We start from the raw sequence: 17,642 nt of genomic DNA on the forward strand, positions 1-17,642 counted from the left end.
TGTAATTACGAAAAACATTCTGAAAGTTACGCGCATTGATGTAATGTGTTTGGAAACGTTTAAAAGTGCCAGGACGATGCCAGTCGAACCTACGCTGTGAGGCAGAAATAAAAAATATAAGCCGGTTTAATGAACAGGTGGCTTTGTCTTTTTCTGACGCCTTCGTGAACATTTCTTCGCAACTGCATCTAACGTTCTCCAGCTGAATCACACATGCCGTTCATCAGGAGCAAATCCATTCACACAGTCCAGTTAAATATAAGTGTAAGCCTAGCCTGCACCCGTCTTTCTGACCACGGTCCTTATCTATTGTCTTAGGGACCTTTCAGCGCGCCCGGAATAAACCGTAGTAAATAAGACGTGAAAATAGAGGTCATAGACAACTGCTGATAGAGCGAGGCTGAGATCGGATACTAGAAACCTCATGCCTGCACTAATTACTACAAGTTAATTAAACACTGAAGGACAGGACAACAGTAGATCTGGGCGAATTAAACAAATGCTGTTTTGTAATGTGCACATGAAAAGTTTTAGACTCTCAGTTGGCGCTGGCTTTTTATGGATTTGTTTCAAACCCATTACGGCAAACAGGTGCAAAACTACAGCTGCTGTGCAAATTTAATTTACAAGTGTGAGGTACACGAAAAAACCTTTAAAAAAGTAATAGAAAATATTTTGTGTGTACGTGTACATATGTATGTACAACCATTTAAAATATACTAAAATATTCTAAATATTTAAGTATCAATGCATTTGTATGTATGTTTTGCATGCATTTGGATTAACTATTTTATATATATATATATATATATATATATATATATATATATATATATATATATATATATATATTGTACAAGACGCTATTTTGGTATAAAGCAACTATTTTTGGTTATGAGGGCAAATGCGCAGCCGTTTTTACTTTTGGACTTGTTCATAAGGGGTGAAAATGTTGATCGAGTTGATTTGTTAGCTTAAATCAGCCGTCGGCTCAGTCTGATCCGGGTGTTTTGGGGCTTCACTCTAAATCCTAGTCTTAACAAGCATCCAGTGCGGCCAATAAAAAAGGCTTTTACCTTAATCGCCACTAGATAATATTAAACATTTGTCACTTTCCGGAGTACAAAGTGCTTACAAATGCCGAAGCCACGCTAAACATATTTCTGTCTTTTTACCCCATTGCCGAGTGCAACAAAAGGACTGGAAGCAGCGGTACGAGTCCATCAGCTTCTGGGCAGGACCTAGAAGTTCATGACAGGCTTTTATCCCTCATCAAAGCAACAAGTGGATGAACAGACTCTTCTCCGTCCGCTCCAAACCCCTCCCTGGAGTCTCCCACAGGCCCTGAGGGGAGTTCAGACCCTAAATCTCTCCTTTTAACAAGTGTACACACTTCCTTCCTTCGCCCGGTTAGGCCTTGAGGGTGCAGGACGCATTTTTCAGGGAGAAAGAGAGTGGAGCTGACCTCAGCTGCCATATAGGAAGCTCTGTATGCAATGCCCCGTGAAAGAGAGCTGTGGATGCCGTGTTTTAAGAGCTGCGATCTGGTTGGCTGACTTATACGCAGCTTTAGGGAGTCAGGATGCACATTTATCAGTCCTCCAGGAAACAGAGTCCTGTTTACAAGCTACCAGGCTGCTATAATGAGCACTTCTGAAGAAAAACTAGGAAAAATTGGCGAGAAATCTTGACACAACATAAATATTTTTGTTTTACACAATACTTAAGTCATAATAAATGTTGGTGTCTCTTGATTAAAAATACAGTTAAAAAATTAATATTATGAAATATTATTGGCATTTAAAATAACTGTTCTATTTTAGTACGTTTAAATGTAAATAATTAATGGATTTCCTTAAATCCTTAAAAACTGAAAGAACTGTATTTATTTGAATTTGAATTTTCTGTAACATTTTAAATCAAGTGAAACAGTATTTTTTTTCTCAGTTTTTCTGAGATTTCTGAGAAATAATCAGTATTTCTGAATACTTCTTTTATATTTTTCAGGTCAGTTTTTGTTAAAATAATAAATAAAAAGCCTCTTTTCATTCATAATGGATCCTTATTGAACAAAACATTTTTTTTTCTTTTTTTTTCTAACTGACACCAAACTGACCCCCCCCCCCAAAAATAAAAAAATATTGTGTTTATTTATTTAGTTGTTTGTTTGAAATGATCACTAACTCCAGGTTCTATTTTCTTTACACTTGTCTGTTTTTTTGCTTCAAATTAATAAATAAAAAAGGAGTAATACATGTTTTTTAAAGTTTTAAATAAGAAATGAAGTTACAATTGTGAAATTTGCTAGATATAAACCCACAATTAGCTTTTTATACTTTAATGAGGCAGAAATGGGCTTCATTAGTGATTGGCCACTTCAAATGTCAGTAAGACTGTCTCTTCCTGTCCACGTAGACGGTTCCTGTCCAGAATCTGCTGCCAAAGTGAATCAGACAACTGTGAGACTATTGACTGATGGACTCAAATAATACGTTTCTAATCGTTTTAATGATTTAATATCAGTCATGACTGTGTATAAATTAATGTTTACATTCAACTTTCCTCGTCCACCTTCCCGTGATCCACCTTGAATTTAATTTTCCTGGTATCTTCAGGGGGCAAAAAGTTGAACTTCAGCGCTGCAATATTTATGAAGTGCCAAAACACCGCATTCTTCCAGAATTCATGACAAGACATGGAGTTTTTGTCCAATTGTGCATTATTTATGAATGAAAAAAGGGCCTTTGTGGACGTCTCCTGCTGCCCATCTCTTCTGATCAAACAGATATTGTTACCACTGAAATAGCGGGAAAAAAAACAGCCTGCCAAAAAGGCCGAGCGGAGTGATGGGAGAATATTAAGAGAGAAAATATGTACAGGAGCAGGCCTTATGAAAACTCACAAGCTATCTCCAATTGTGGCTGCTGCCCAGCCTGTGGATATCATCTATCAGTGGACAAATGCAGGGATGAGAATGCTGCGTCTCAAATGAAATAATATATCTTTGAAAGCCTATGCCTGCACCAGGCCCAAAGCCCATATATCAAGTCTGAGCTGCTGGTGGATCCGGTCCAGGGGCCATTAACCTCCCACCTGTTTCCCCCCCCTGTCCTTCACCACGCACCCCTGCCCTTGGTGTCGCTTCTGGGGCTCATTCGGCCCCCCTTTCCCCTCGTGACAATAACCCCCCATGCCACACGCCAACGTAAAGCGACTGCCGGCGGAATAATTCAAATTCGGCGGATCAGGGACACGCTTACAAATCTCCGCTCACAAGCGAGCTGTTTGTCAGGATGCACGCTGGCTTGACCTCAGGACGTCTGTGAGTCACGGGGAGGGCAGGAGGCGCTGCGGCCCGTCTGGGTTGTATATGTGGAGTTGAAGCTGGGGTCGAGGTGTTATAAATCGTACACAAGTTCACAGATCGCGACCGCAACGCCTTATTAATTTCTGCAGATACGACGGCCACGGAAATTACAGTCTCTGACATAAACCTCTGAAATTGGATTGGCGGATTAACAAAAACGGAACAGAATGACGAAAAGCGATGTGTAGCATAAAAATATTAATGGAGGGTGAAAGTATTCCTCTCCAAGTCGATCTGAAATGAACACAGCATAATATATTAATATGTAATAGTCTCAAAAGGTATTACACTTACATTACATGTTTTAAAAGTCACTTATTTTCACCAAGGTGTTATTTATTTGATCAAAAATACGGTAAAAACTGTTATATTGTTAAATATTATTACAATTTAAAATAACGGTTTTCTATTTGATTATGTTTTGAAATGTAATTTATTTCTGTGATGTCAAAGCTGAATTTTCAGCATCATAACTCAAGTCTTTAGTGTCACATGATCAGTATAATATGCTGATTTGGTGCTCAAAAAACATTTCTTATTATTATCAATGCTGATATTGCTGCTCATTTTAATGGAAACTTATGAAGTTTTTTTTTTTTACGTGATTCTCTGATGAGTAGAAAGTTTACAAGAATGGCATTTATTTGAAGTATTTACTGTACTTTTTTTTTATTTTTTTTTATAAGAGTAATTTAACACATCTTTACTGAATAAAGGTATTCATTTAAAAATTACTAACCCCAAACTTTTCAACGTTAGTGTAAAATAAAATATATGCAGGAACGTTATTGAAAAAAAATCAAACCAAGATGCATTTATTTAAAGAAAAAGACTGCAAACACTTCTCATGCAAAACATACTTTACATAAGGAAACTTATGTGAAAAATAAATATAAAACATTCTGTTTGCAGATGCCACTTGTTTTGTTTTGTTATATTTTATTTCATTTAATCCAGTGAAATTCATTCAGGCTTGTCCATTGACTTAATTGTCTTAAGTAACCACTCTTACTATTTCTACAGAATATAGTATTTAACATAGTATGGGAATTTCTGAAAGCATTAAATACCTGGAAAAATAATTATATGTAAATAGGTTTTACTATGAAGTTTAGAAGCTCAGAGTTGAAATAAAAAAATTATACATTGCATAATTAAATACTTTTTAAAAATTCCCAGCCAGACACTAGCATGAATGAATGGTGACCATCTAGACTCTGTAACACTGAACGTGCCACAGGAAGTGATGGGCAGCCACAGACCCGGTCCTCTCTTTCCTCGCAGCTGCTTTTTCAATAAGCACGAGTCTCACGGCTGGGTGCAGGTTGGAGAACAAGGCCCTAATACACTGCTGCTTTACTTAATGGCAGACCTGGTATTGTCATTCACTTCACTGTCGAAAAAGAGAGAGAGAGAAACGAGGGAGAGAGCGAAAAAAAATGGCTAACAGTCCCCGAGCAGCCGTGAAAGAATAAAAATAAATATTGGCGCCACAAGTCAGGGTATTGTAAGCTTCGCACGGATGACTTTTATCAGCTCGGAGGACTACATTTAAGACAGTACATTTGTGGCACAATATCAGCGGTGATTAAGTTTACCCAAGTACATTGTGTCGGGGACAGAAAAGATGCAGGAATCCTCACTAGAACGATTAACCCTGTGGTGAATCTGTGTGTTTTAATGCCATTGTGTGGTGAGGAAAAAAAAGAAGCGCACGCATCCTATCCGTTAAACAATAGCCCGCCATCCACAATGAAAGGGTGATCTCTCTATGGATGCGAATCACTCTCCACGTTATGGGCCGGGCAGCTAACGACAGAGCCAGGGGAGGACAAGCACGCACACAGGCCTCATACCAGCTCATATTGTCAATGCAAACACTGGGAAGCTTGCATCTGTTTCCCCCCCCACCCGCTAAACATGACTCCCACCCTTAGCATGAAAAACCAGCCAGACGACAGGGATGCGGCTGGCACACACCTTCAAACACGCGATGATGCATACGCCAAGCATTTGTATAACATGCAATTAATAACTAGCTAGCTTCTGTACAACATTGTTTTCACTAGCAAGCAGACTGGGAGGATAAAATAGTGAATCTGATTTAGTTGAACAGGCGATTTCATTCATTAACCCTTTAAAGCCTTGTGTATCATATTTAGTACACACATTTCTAAGGCTTTTAAATTATCAACATAATTAATTTAGCTTCTGTTCAACTTTTTATTATTAGTCAGCTAACTTTGAATCTAGAATAGCCATTTTGATGTAGTTTTACAAGTCTTTTTGTTTATTAACCCTATGAAGTCTCATGTATCATATTTGAGTTACAAATTTCTATGGTGTCTAAATTGTCAACATAATTCAATTAGATTCTGCACAACATAGTTTTATTGTCTAGCTATCTGTGTGGCTACAATAGCAGTTTTGGCATAGATTACAAGCCATTTTGTACCTTAACTCTATAAAGGCTGATGTATTATATTTGATAAACAAATTTGTAAGGTTTCTTAATTAACAACATAATTAATTAAGCTTCTGTGTGAGATTGTTTTTATTAGCCAGCAATCTGGGGGTCTACAATAGCAATTTTGACCATTTTATTAATTAACCCTATAATCGTATCCATTTTTAATTTGTAAATTCCAAGGGTCTCTGATTATCAAAGCTAATAAAAAATCCTGATTGCTTTTTAAGCAAGTCTTTTAAAGGCCTTTTAATTTAATTGTAAAAGCATATTCCTTCAATTTATGATTCATGTGTCTTTTTCTGTGAAATCTTTACAGATTTTTTTATCAAGTAAACATAAGAATAATTTTTATATTGTTTGTAATATTTTAAAATTAATACTTGTAATGCACTTGTTAATAACACTTGTTAATGGATTGAAGCGTATCCATCATTTCTTTAGAAAAACTATGTTAAAATGTGAGTTTCAAATATGATCATTAGGCTTTTAAGGGACATTTATCCGTCATTAAACAAAGCATTTAAATATCATCTTACCAAGACATATTATTGGTAGATAATATACAGAATTATACTGATATTTCATTTAAGTAGTCTGATATACCGTTATGAAAATCTACATTACAAGCTATCAAAATTTCTTCTTATATTTTGGGCATATAAATATCATCGACTGTACTACAATGCATACTATTTGCTCGGTTTGTGCCTCTGAAGAGTACTATGATTTACACTATCGTACTAATATTTTATATATCATTCTTTATAAAATTAAAAGGTCTCCTTTTTTGCAGCCAAATATATCTCATGTCTGTAATCGGTTGTTGCTAATTTTTCACCTCTCCCTCTTTTCCCAAATTTTACAGCTTTACTGTCGCCCAAGTTTAAGAAATGGCCATTGGAAAGTTCCTCTTGGTTTTTTTTTCGTGTGTCTGAACACAATAGTGAGCTCTCTTCAGAGATCCCATCATGACCAGATATTTATGAGAGCTGTAACCGAAGTCCAACTTATGGAAACTAAATCTTTAAACACTTGGCAGACGTTTCGCACCCAGCTCTATTACGAGAGAAATTCTTTTGTTCTTACGAGGCTAATAATAGCGCTGTAAATGTAGTTATATTTATAGCCGACTCACCACCCTCCCAGACAAGCCTTATATTCACTTGTATTTCCTGTGTTTATTATGCTACCCACCGTTTTGTTATTAGCTCGCTCGCAGAATATTTGCAAATCACCTTTTTTTGTGTTCATCTAGTAGATAAAGCATTTTTTATTGATGTCTGAGGTCGTTTCGGTTACATACTTTACATTTTTGAGCTCTCTTCGAGCAGTTGTGTTAGCTAGCATATGCTAGCAGTGGTTGTTTACACAGGTGCCGATGTATAAACATACTAAACTGCTAGCGTAGCATCGATAATGAAATGTTGATTTCAATTATTAGCATGTTGATCCAGAGCACCTTCTGAGAAATGGATGACTCACTAAATTCTAGGAAATATATATATATAAAAAAAAAAAAACTATGACTAAATGTGAGGGAAGGCTTTTCACAGCATCCATTTACTGCATTTCTGTGCCATTAAACCTGAATATATAGCTCTTGTTTTGATGTTCCTGTATTATTTGAGCTCTTGATATATGAAGCTTGTTAAAAACGCAACATTATGTGGGAAAAACCTCCATCAGCATCACAAAGCTCCGTGGGTAACAAAGCCATACAAGTGTTCACTAATTAGAGTCAGGAGTGGGGTCAGATTTTCTAGTGCTACCTTTTTTTGTGTGTGTGTTTTTTTCATTAACACTCCAGCGTATGATTTAGCGAGGGCACATGATAGCTGCGCTAGTTACAACTTCACTGCCAAACTACGACTACTAATGTCAAATTTGACAGCTACGCCCTTGTCTCTTTTAACAGCTTTTGTGTACAACAATTAGCCGGGGCGAAAAAATAGTCATAACATCAAGGGGAAGCTACTCCACCGCAGCAAAAGGTGAAGTGCAAACACAATGAAAGGTAAATGATACAGACAGCAATTAGCCATACACAAATGCTAATCCACGCTAAAGTGGGAATACAATGCTTGAGCTAAAGAGTCTGAGAACGGATAACAAAGCTCTATAGCTAAGAGCACAGGGTAGAGCTTAACATTCAGCTTTATAACAAAGGCATGAAAACAGAATTTAAGTTCCTTTTTGACCAGCAAAATATGTTTTGAAAAAAAACATTTGCATATAAATGTGTTATAAAGAAACATGTAAAGTAAAAAATGGTGGATATAGAAGATACTAATTTGACTGTGTGAAAACAGCAAAAACTGATTGTTCTATAACAAAAAAATGTATGATTTGCTACTTATATTTTTTTCTTTTAGCCATCAACAATTACTGTAAAATCCCAAGAGGTGCTAATGGAGTCACAGACGTCAGTGACACTTTACTTTGGCTGAATGTCCAGATATCAAAACATTTCAAGCGGATGTTCCCTCCAATAATCCAAAAGTGAGATTTCCAGAATAAATAATTATGACAATATCACAACAGCGTCAGAATCCACTATACATTTCAGATATACTGTAGGTCGATCCTCAGTATAAATGAATTCCAGTACATTTCATGAGCTATTGAAAATGATGAGAGGAAAACAATAAGGCGCCTGCAGCTCTCAGAGCACAAAATGAATGATTTGAATTGTGTGCTGTCAGATTTCTCCGTGGCATATCAAAACATGTCACGGGCAGGTAAAATACAGCATTGCTCACGACCAAAATCTTTCACGGAGGCAGACATGCACGAGTTACTAAAACCCTCACAGTCTTCTCAATCCCATCAATATTTCAGTCAGACAGATGTGTGTGAAAAAAAAAACTGTTAAAACAACCGAAAATAAAAAATAAACGACATCTGACTGGCCTCTGCGGCTGGTGTAATAAACTGTCAATTATAGATCACTGTGTCAATACATCATTTGAAATACTCAACAAATACATAATGTATTTTTCAGGCCATCCCAAAAAGTCGTGACTAACAGGCCTGAGACTATTATTTATGTAAAACTATGAACTAATTAGTTGTCCAATCAAATGACAACATTTGTCCCATTCATAATGAAAGTTCAACTAGTGTACCGTAGTGTTAAGTATGCTGGAAAACATTAATGTTTTGCTTTATTTGATGCTATTTTCAGAGAAGTATACTGGATTGTAGGCAAACAGACGTCCATGCTGATTCCCAATGCAATGTAAAATGCTTTCAGATCACTTGACATTTTTGAATAGCCAAAACCAAACCAATGAAAGTATCACGTACCTTCAGTTCCCTGAAGAAGATGCTGCTCCTGGCCCATTCTACAATGGAGAACAGTGTCTGGTCGGCCATCTTGCACATGAGTCCAAAAGTGTTGAGCTTCTCGTGCTTGCCTCGGCTGGCCTGCTCCTGCTGGAGGTACGCTAGGATCTTCGCTTGCACCTGGGGCTCGTCCGGCTCGCACTTGAGCAGCTCCACCACCAGGTGAGGGAAGGTGGGCGGCGATCCACCTGCGTAGGCTTCTACGTATGGGTAGCCCATTAGGGACTCCGGCGAGCTTGTGTAGGGGTCGGGATACTCTGACTTGATGGTGCGGCTCTGAAAGTGGCCGTACGCCGGGTAACCCTGCAGTCCTCCGGCGTGCGGCGGCATGGCCATGCTAACTGGCGAGGTGACGAAGGGACTGCGGTCAAAGTCTGCAGGTGGAAGCCCTGCGCTGGAGGAGCTGTGGTGGTGGTGATGGTGGTGATGATGGTGGTGACTCAGTGGAAGCCCCTTGGAGGCCGAATGGATGTTCTGAATGGCAGAGGTAATGGTGAGGTCTGCTGGGACGATTTGCATGGCTTGTGTCATGGCTTCCATTTTGAGTCCATTGGCCCGGATCAAGGCTTTTTTCTGTTGCTTGAGTGCCCGGTCTCGTTTGTACATGGGGCCAAACTTGTTGCGACCTCCTCTCATTCGATCGGCCCTCACAGCTTATAGAAGCACAAAACACAAAATGAGTCAGGGATCAGTTCATTAGGAAATCACAGAACTGCCTTTTTAGGAAAAAAGATTAAATAAAAGATTAAATGTGTAATTTCTGTGCCACTAGTGTAATGAGTGGTTCCATTGCAGGTTGTGCGATATTCAGAATTGTGTTGGGAAAGTCATTTAAAACCACATTCTATTCCTGTATTTCAGTTCAGTTTGAATTTAGGTAGTAAACAGGATGCAGAATTGGAATTCAAATTTGAATTTAAAGAAGCAGAATTAGAATGAATTTAAATTCAAAGAAATGTAAATAACTATTAACTGCATTTCTATCTTTAAATTCAGTTGTATCAAGAGAAACTTCATTTTGAAAGAAATAGAAAGAGAGAGAGATAGAGAAAGAGAGAGAGAGAGAGAATTCTTCAATTCTGCCATTGTTTTACGACAGTTCTGTCATTGGCCTTATCAAACAGCTAGCCCCGCCCCCAACTCAAACAATTGGTTGAGGCATTACTACATTGATCTGGTCCTGTTTCTTAAACAAACAGTTTTTTTTGAAAGCACCAGAATGTTTACACATTTCAAGGGAGTAACTGGCAAACTACTTACAGTTACTTTAAGTATAGAAAACCACAAGAATTTTTACATCAATAGACTTACATCATTTTTGTAGTTTTGTACACAGATTTAATTGATTTGTACCACAACAGAGAAGCCTTTAAACTGACGACACACTTTCATAGCCTAGTTATTTATTTGCTACAAGCAATCACTGTAATTTTCATGTGTGAATTTCACTTAGTTTGTGTTGCGACCCAAGTGACATGTTTTTTCAAAGCCAGACCTAGAGCAGACTCAGCGTAATCGAGCCAGAGGACACAATCGAGAGAGAAATGATGCTAATGATTCAATATTAAACTGAAGCGAGATGAAGTCAAGCAGGCGAGATCATCATTATGGCAAATAAATGAAGAGAGCGCCATTGCCTGGAAGCAACTCTGATCCCTGCCACAGGGCAGTAGACTCCACTTTCGTCTGCTGGGTCCCATGTTAATTATTTATGCTTAATTATTTCTCTTTTATGCTTCACGTTGTCGGCAGGTGGATGGCTGGAGGTTCCAGCAGCGCGTTAAACACACAGCAGCATATGCAGAGAGCTTGCGTTCACAGACGTGTTTTCGACTTGACCCCCATTCGTTAAGCCCTAATATCTTACGAACGGTAGATCTTAAAAAATAAAACAATTAAAAGAAAACCCTTGGTCCCACAGCTGCCTTGGGAGTGATTTTAATGGTCCTCGTCACAGCGGTGAGTGTTTGTGTGTGTGTGGTTGTCACTACATGTGTGATCTGATTGATCCGGCAAGAGAAAGGCAAAGTGTTACCACTGCGATCCTGCTGATAGCTCTCATAACATCCGAAAAACGATTCCTGGGAAACTTAGTGGGGGATTTATTAATTAAATTATTTTATTTTATTTATTTGACTTTTTGTGTGTGGGTTTTTGGTCTTAATGTGATTCATAAAAAAGTATCCAATCAGAAAAACTGCGGTAAGTTTAACTATTAATGATTCCTGAGCAACAGGGTAATTAATGAGCTGGAAACTAATCGTCGGCCCTTATGGGAAATCACAATTAGACCTGCGACTCAGATCATGAATGCATGCCCCCATCCGTGCGCATACAAGCTTACACACTCTGTCTGACACCATCCCCCTCTTTCTTTTTGTCTTCTGATAAGATTTTTTTTCTCACAGAGTCTAATTAAACAAGGTTATTTACATGCATGTCATACTGATTTTTTGGCATAAGACAAGGAGTTTTGAGTGTGCATTTCTGGCAAATTTTCGGTATGCATAGCATGACTTTTCGTATGTTTCTGGGTCTGCTTGAAATGGCATACTACCATACTAGTACAATTGTTGCAATATATAGTATACATACTATGCACACAGTATGCAAATTTTCAGAATGCATAGAGTGACCTGTGCTTTTCTGGCTATGTTTGCAATGTTGTATTACCATACTAATTGCAGTACTGTTGTATTGTAATACAGTAACTACATTTTCTGCATGCATAAAATCACCTGCTACATTTGGTTTGTTTGTGCATTTTCTCTAATATATACAGTAGAATAGCATACTACTAAACTACACCTAATTTGTCAGTATATAGTATGCATTAAATAGTAGCTAGCATACAGTATTTATTGTTTAACATTCAGTATGTAGTAGGCTAGTATTCTATTCCAAATACACAGCCCTTTTTTCAAGTAAACTGTGTGTCTTTTCTGTATATTTGTAGCTTGTGTGTGCACATGACTTATAAAACCAATTTGTGAGTTACTCAAATGGCTTGCGGAAAGCAATTGCCTTGGTGATAAAAGCAGTTGCCTGATCTCACTTACTTGAATTGGCCGTCCATAGATGTTGTTTGTTTGTGTGTGTTCTGCGTCTGTGTAGACGGGGCCCATCTGGGCAGATTCGAGTGCTGCTTATTGTCTGATTTATGTGTGTTTAATATACAGGAATATTAAGCGTTGCTTGGGCGAGAATCCCTGTCCTATCACAGGCATATGAATGCCTCCCCTGGCCGGCTCCAGACACACAGTTTATCATGTCTGCCGAAGCTCTACTCTGAAAGTGTGCCGTTCCATGCGCACACATGAATAGCTATGATATCTATGCATAAGTAATAGGACAGCTTTCCTGCACCACAGCCAGCGGCTGGGAGACGGCAAATGCATATCAGCCCCCAAAAAAATGACAAAGTGCGCAATGCAAAGCGTGGAGCATGTTTTGAATATCCACAGTAGAGCCATGCCAGATTGTCAGATTCATCAAGGTCCCTAATATGGATAACAGACGTTTGATCAAATCTAAACTATTTTACGCTCCGCTGTGCATAACGTTGGACTCAAATGGAATGAATAAATGGACAGGCTGGTCTATGTAGCTTCCTTTTCACTTCTTCAACTCGATACTTAGTATATAGAGGTAAAAAAAGAGATGGGATTCTCTTAATCTGTAACTGAGCCACAATTATATAAAAGATGATAATTACAGGCTTCCTCTGTAAGACATAACATGCTCTACTGTGCTTTTTCCAGAACTTTCCTTATCTGTGTTGATAATATAGAGCTTCCATTGAGACATGGAAGGCCACTTGTCTGTGTCACACTGATTTGGATGTTTTGTTTTGCTACTTGTTCAATTATGGTGAGTGTTGCGCTCAAATCTGTTTGCTGAAAGCTTCTGATAATACACGATATAAGATTTAAACTGAAGCATTTATTTCCGACAGGTCCATCACTACAATTCATGGAACCACCAACAAACAAGTAAACTATATACTATTATTACTATTATTAAAAACGTAAAACGTTTTTTTTTTCATCTTACATTTTCATCAATTCTTAATATTCGCATTCTATATAATTGTTATGATCAAATTAAGTCATTAGAGATGAATTGCAGATCCATCACTAATGCAGGTCCCTCACTTGGAACCTAGGACCCTGTAATAATAAGCCAGCTTTACATTATTATTAGTAAGTTGATTATTAAGATTATGATTATTGTTGTTTTTGTTATTATTTTTAAATTACAAAACTATTAAAACAACATCAGACTCTTACAATTGCAGTTTATGACAAAATTACACACTTTTGCACTAATAATTATATATTTTTTTGCAGTAATTCTGTTTTAAATATGTATGAAACTTGCTGCTGTGGTTTGTATTCAAAACACCATTTTGGTTAAAAATGTTCCATCTCTGCAGCTTTCCTTAGGAGTGCGAACTATCAGATCAAGCCTGTGGGGAGTATTAGCGAGCGCTTATCTCTTCGGACGGGTCTGACAGGGCGCTGGAGGGCCTCGTATCCTGTTGGTAGCATGCGGCAGCAAATCAAAGCCAGCTAGCTATAAAACAACACCGCTTGAAATTCTGCCCTCCAGCAGTTAAACAATTAACAGTCGTACATCTACAGACTGAGAGGAAAGAATTATGTGGTAAGCGTGTAGAATTCTTAGATGGTAGTTAAAGGGATAGCTGCTTTTGTGTTGTTTCAAACCTGTTTGACTTACTTTTTCTTTTGTGGAAAATAAAAGACGTCTTGAAAAATGTTCACGCTGCTCTTTTCCATGCAATGAATGCGAATGGAGACATAAGCTGTCAAGCTCTAAAAAGTAAAAAATTAGTTATATTTAAATCTGTTTCTGTACTTAATGTACAAATCATATTTTCGAAAAGCTGTGGTCCCAATTAATTTTCACTGTATGGAAAAGAGCAGCGTGGACATTTTTCAAAACATCTCCTTTTGTATTCTACAGAAAAAAGTAAGCCCTACGGATTTGTAACGATATACATTTACATATATATTTACATTTAGTCATTTTTCAGACACTTTTATCCAAAGCGACTTACAAATTGGGGAATAAAAGTGATTCTTCTTAAAGAGGCACACAGACACAGGAAGTGCTCATAATACCAAGTGAGTAAATGATGACAGAATTGCTATTTATAGAGCTAAAGCTGTGTTTAGTTACAGGAAGAAATGCAGAGATGAACTAAAAAGACTTCTTACCCTCCAGTTTCATGCCGACAGTGAGGCACTTCTGGAAGCGACAGTAGGGGCAGCGTTTCCGCTGGGTCTTGTCTATTTGACAGCTCTGGTTCTCTATACATGTGTAGCGCTTGTTGTTCTGCACCGTGCGCTTGAAGAAGCCCTGCAGAGTGAGGTGAATGAAGATGTCAAACTTTTGACCTCCAGTGTTTGTTAATGTGCTATTCAGCCACAGACATCCCACACACACAACCCCAAAAAAAAAACACTTGTATCCATTCACACAGAAAAAAAGAGGTGCTACACACACTGCCACACAAGTAGACACATATAAAAGTAGAGCCACGGGCAGAGAAACGCTCCCTCAGCAGTCGACGCTCACTTGGATAAACACAAACACACACACACACACCCACACAAAAACTGACATGTGCACCCACACGCACACTTGACATGAACAAACAGAAACGCAGGCTGGAAAGAAACAGATTGAGAAATGGGAGAAGCCGACTAGAGAGTCGATCACTTTAGGTGACCCGCTTGATATCCTCACTAATATAAAGATCTTGTGACATACTAGTGCTACATGTTTTGCGTGTCTCTGTGAGCTCCTCTTAAAGTAATTATGACCAGAGGCTGTGCGAGCCATCAAAGCTGGAAAAAAAACTACAAAGTTGGATTTGAAGTCGTTTTGACTGAAAGCTGAAGTTTACTTTTAGCAAATTTTGCTCTATAATTTCATTTGAACATCCAAACAGGGTCGTACAAATATCAAAATTTCTTCCAAATAAATCCCCGCTGAACTTCTCTGATCCGATTATTCATACGGCAGAAGCAAAAAAGCAACTGAAAAAAAATCCAATAAATTATATCCATAATTTACAGCCGTAGGATTACACGGTTCCACCTGCAAGTGTTCAGAATTCATTTTCAGGGCAGGAGAGAATCAAACGAGGAACGGTATTAACTTATTCTTGATCAACACCATAGGGAGACCGGCCCATTTAAAACTAAAAGGATCGATACTGGCCAGAACTCAAATAACACTCACACACACACATGGCCGCAACATGGAGTTCAGAAAGTGCTTAACCTTGACTGTAGACTATATCATTAAAACAAGTCAAATTTGAAACGGGAAATATGTAAGAAACAGCAAATACTGGTTTCCTATAGCACATTAAAATACTAAAACAGAATTCTAAATAACTTTTCAAGTGAACGTTTACATTAAAATATGAATATTTAAATACTGTCAAAACTGTCAAAACTCAACAAGGCGGTTTTAAACGGTGAATCATTTTCTCGAGTTGTGCTACAGAGATCTGTTAACAATTAAAGAAGAAAATCCACCACCATATACACCCTTTGGGGGAAAAACAATGTAAGTCAGTGTGTGTGTGTGTGTGTGTGTGTGTGTGTAAGAGAGAGAGAGAGACAAAGACTTTTCTAAACTGTCCATTTGGTTACGAACTGTCATGTGTGACTGAACTCCCAAACCTCTGACGGTGTCCGGAGATAAACAACACTAGACTTCAATTGGACACTGACAAAAACAGTCATTTCTTCATTTACTAAACACACAGCAAGTCACTAAACAAAATCCACATCCCATTATACACTAATAAATAACTCCACAAATAAATAAATAAGTAACAATTGCATAAGAATTTGATTTGATTAAAAAAAAAAAAAAGATCAGTTGTTCTCAACTGGAATAACTATATATATGGTTTTCAAGGATGACATCACATAATGCCAATTGACAGATTGATTTTCTCCAAAATACCACTTGGATGCAACGCCTTATGGAGGTCAACAATAAAAGGTGTGGAAAACATTTTCTTCTTTCTCTTAAAAACAGATATGGCTATTTCTTTTCTATTCTAACAGTCCATAATTATATAGTTAGATGCATCGTTTTTTCAGACAGACCTGAGATTCATTTTTTGGTCACGACCCTTGAGTTGAGAAGTTAAAAACAGCGGATGTTACGCACCTTACAGCTCTCACAGGTCAGTAACCCGTAGTGATATCCGGACACCTTGTCTCCACACACAGGACACATTTCGTCTAATTCTTCGTCGTAGGAGTAGTCCATCATTTTAAACTGGGGTGCTGAAAATCACCATCAAATTATGAGATACAATTCACATCACAGAATCTAAGTTACACATATTAGATGTTTTTGTAATTAATTATTGTGGTTAAAAAAAATGGTTTTGCAGTCTGATTTAATAGAATAGAATTATTATTCTTTTTTTACTGTTCATTTAGAAAAAAAAACACATTCAACTGAAAAACCTAAAACATCAAGAACTGTATGAATGTCTGAACAACCAAACGAAAAGGATCCTGATTGGACCTATTCTTTCCTTGACTATTGGACAATCTTTATTTTAAGCGTGTTGAATACATTTTATGTTAACTGTTTCTCTGACACCTTCTACGTGTAGCCTGCAGTTTTGCAAACAAGTCTATAAAAAGTTGAAAAATCACCAGTTGTGAGCTGTACACAATCCTAGCCTTAAGAGTGAATTTTTCTGGAAGTATGCAGTTTGGGTCTCTGGGAAATAGCCGAAGCTTCGAGACGGGTGTGGAGGATGGACACACACGGGGCACAACTTCAGTTTCGATCTGGTTAATATTCATGATGGCTCGTAAATTGGTGTGGGAGCACGAGAGAGGCTGCTGTCTCGCGCTGGTGTGGACCGTTTAGCCACGAGGCGAAGAAAAGCAAAACCATGTAAATACACGAGTAGTGTGTGCCAGCAAAATAAAATATACACCGTGGCATGCGTCTTTCGTATTTTTACGTCTTACTATTCTTTTCTCTGTAAATGATATATATTTCATCTTCATCTTTTAGCATTAATGTCGATGAAGTGATGCAGTTTGAGAGTTCTAAATAGAACCATCGAGCTTCTACATAAGTGAAGAAGAAAAGGCATTCGAACTGGATTTTTGTTCCACAGGAAAAAGAACCACTTCGTTTAAAAGCTATTGCGAAAAGAAAATGAAAAAAAAAAACTTAAACTATAAAATAGAACATGAACGGACTTTTGTTTTATTATTGGTCTACTCATTATTCTAATGTTTCCATAAGTTCATTAGCCTATTTGTGCAAAATGTAGCCCGTTTTATATTTGAACGCAACAAGTGTGTGTGTGTGTGTGTGTGTGTGTGTGTTTTAATGCTCACGTTTAGGTAATAATTCCACGAGCATCAAGTCTGAAGGTTT

General features: G+C 37.7%; 1 protein-coding gene across 2 annotated transcripts in view; it reads right to left on the reverse strand.

Moving 5' to 3' along the window:
- The window catches only part of nr5a2 (nuclear receptor subfamily 5, group A, member 2), a 47,842-nt gene that overhangs the window by 27,112 nt on the left and 3,088 nt on the right, over positions 1-17,642 (reverse strand). For both annotated transcript variants that reach the window (XM_052539386.1, XM_052539385.1), the window contains exons 2-4: positions 16,401-16,519; positions 14,423-14,564; positions 9,144-9,835 (exon numbers count right to left, since the gene is read on the reverse strand). In XM_052539386.1, the coding sequence (XP_052395346.1) occupies positions 9,144-9,835; positions 14,423-14,564; positions 16,401-16,519 (953 nt within the window). The remainder of the gene's footprint in view (positions 1-9,143; positions 9,836-14,422; positions 14,565-16,400; positions 16,520-17,642) is intronic.

This window comes from Carassius gibelio, chromosome A22, assembly GCF_023724105.1.
Source record: "Carassius gibelio isolate Cgi1373 ecotype wild population from Czech Republic chromosome A22, carGib1.2-hapl.c, whole genome shotgun sequence".
Taxonomy (NCBI): domain Eukaryota; kingdom Metazoa; phylum Chordata; class Actinopteri; order Cypriniformes; family Cyprinidae; genus Carassius; species Carassius gibelio.